At 50.0% G+C, this 2082-nt stretch overlaps 1 protein-coding gene across 2 annotated transcripts; it reads right to left on the bottom strand.

Annotated features, from left to right (window-relative positions):
- Nucleotides 1–247: 247 nt before the first annotated feature.
- On the bottom strand, nt 248–1419 carry LOC114033250 (neuropeptides B/W receptor type 1-like). Of its 2 annotated transcripts, XM_027848699.1 has the most exons (2): nt 1359–1419; nt 248–1322 (listed from the first exon to the last, which is right to left on the bottom strand). In XM_027848699.1, exons 1-2 carry the CDS (start codon nt 1417–1419, stop codon nt 394–396), a joined length of 990 nt encoding a protein of 329 aa, XP_027704500.1. In that variant the 3' UTR covers nt 248–393. The 2 variants fall into 2 exon arrangements, with proteins under 2 accessions (XP_027704500.1, XP_027704499.1); XM_027848698.1 differs by having other exon boundaries at nt 248–1419.
- Between the last annotated feature and the right edge of the window lie 663 nt (nt 1420–2082).

Here is a 2082-nt window from a genome sequence, read left to right as displayed (position 1 = left end):
GGGGTGGGGTGGATAGGGGGCATTAATTTCCCTGTTTTATTTTTCTTTACAAGGTCCAAATCTTTCCCAAAAACTCAGTTTTGTTTGACTTCAGTTTGACGTTAAAGGAAATGTTTGAACAATGACACTGCGGATTACTTCTTAGCCCCCCCCCTTAAAAAAAAAAAAAAGTTGGTGCAAAGAAAATGGAAAATGTTTTCGCGCTAGCAGAACCTGAAAAAAAAGCTTGAGGGAAAGTATTTGACCAAGCTACCCCATCTTCCCCTTACGAAGGCCATAATAATTCAAACCGCCAGTTTCCCCTCTGAGAGATCAGGGATTAGAGGATCAGGAAGGAAAACAGAGTGCGTGGGAGGGAAATGAAAGAGACGATTCTCAGAGGAACCCTATTCTTCACCGAGAGGCCCGACACTTCACCAGTTTACGGAAGCTTCTCCGAAAGTTGTCATCAAGAAAAGCATAGAGGAAAGGGTTGAGGCAGCTATTAGCATAGCTCAGGCTGGTGATGAAGTAGGAGACTCCGATGATGACTGGAGTTTGCGGAATATCTGTGGTGAGGGCGACCACGGTGCTAAGGTGATAAGGCGTCCAGCAGAAGAGGCACGCAGCCAGGATTACCAGCACCATGAGGGTCACCCGCCTCTTGGCCCGATCCAGGGCTTTGGCATGGATGTCCAGCTTCATGGTCCGCAATCGACACAACATGATGCTGTAGAGGATGCAGATGGTGGACACAGGGATGGCGAAGCCCAGGATGAGTGTATAGATGCGGCTTACTTTCCACCAAAAGCTCTCTGGCTGGGGAAACACCAGGACGCACTGGAGGCGACCCTCCTCCTCGTAAAGCTGGGCGAAGATTGTGAAGGGCATTACAATAAGAGTAACAAGGAACCAAACAGCCAAACTGACTACCTTGGCTGCCCTGTAGGTGCGGTAGGCCATATTGCGGGACTCAACAGTGGCCAACACCACCAGGTAGCGGTCGATGCTCATAACCGTGAGGAAATATAGGCTGGAGAAGATGTTGTACTGATCGATGGAGATGATGAGTTTACACATGAGCTCCCCGAAGGGCCACTGCAGTAGAAGGTAGTCAGCAATGTTGATAGGCAGCACCAGAGTAAAGAGTTCATCCGCAATCGCTAGGTTTACTATGAACAAGTTGGTGACGGTCTTCATCTTGGGCGCCCGGAGCAGGACATAGAGCACCACTGTGTTGCCAGTCAGCCCCACTGCGCAGATCACAGAGTAGATGACCGGCACAGCTATGTACAGGGGCTGCAGGAGCAGGTCAGGGCTGGAGGCGTTGTGGCCCCCGGGCTCTCCCTCGTCTTCCTCTGCCAGTCCTTGAGAGCTGCCCAGCTCTGGCTTAGGGCAGGACGAGTTCGCCGGTCCGGAACTGGAAGATAGGTTGTACATCTTCCTAAAGCAAAGGATCACTGGGTTCCAGAAAGTCTGCATGCACTCGCTGGAGGCTGAAGTGTGGGGAAAGGTGGAAGAGAGAAAACCTATTAGGGATGGGAGAGATTCGTGCCAGCTCTCACCTTGCCACCCTCGCTCCCCTTTACCACTTGCAGTCTCTTCTCAGACTGTAGTCTCCTTTACAGAGTTGTCTCTCCACCAACGCTGTTGTCAGAGGAGAGCACTACTTCAGAAGCAGTTCGGGACCTGGAGAAGAGACCCTTTTCACCTGTGGCTTTTCAAAGTTGCTCTGGAAGCATCACCGCCAGTCCCCACAGTCAGTGTGACATTGGGTTACAGGCAGCTGCAGAGCTGGTCCCGTCCCTTCTGACTTCTTTAAGCTTGTAAAATGATTATCAAAGCACAAATTAGGACCTCTAGGTTGCAGGTTCTTGGTCGACAAAATAATATTAAGCTCTTTTGGCTAGGAAAACAGTGCGTGTGGGGCGGGGTGGCGTGGGTGTGTACCCACAGGGGACTGTTTGCACATTATTATTACACATCGCCTTTTGAAATCTGGTTCACTAGATCATTCCCTACCTGTTGGTATATCATTGTAACAAGTTAACTATCTCAAATAAAATAAATGTAGGGGCGAGGTCGAGAGAAGGGAATCCTAAA

The sequence above is a fragment of the Vombatus ursinus genome, unplaced genomic scaffold (genome assembly GCF_900497805.2).
Source record: "Vombatus ursinus unplaced genomic scaffold, bare-nosed wombat genome assembly UNPS02006855.1, whole genome shotgun sequence".
Lineage (NCBI taxonomy): Eukaryota > Metazoa > Chordata > Mammalia > Diprotodontia > Vombatidae > Vombatus > Vombatus ursinus.
This window is presented reverse-complemented; position numbering and strand designations above follow the sequence as displayed.

What these genes read in the sequence shown, in the direction of transcription:
- LOC114033250 (XM_027848698.1), bottom strand. Translation starts at nt 1,419, where the DNA reads ATGTACAACCTATCTTCCAGTTCCGGACCGGCGAACTCGTCCTGCCCT.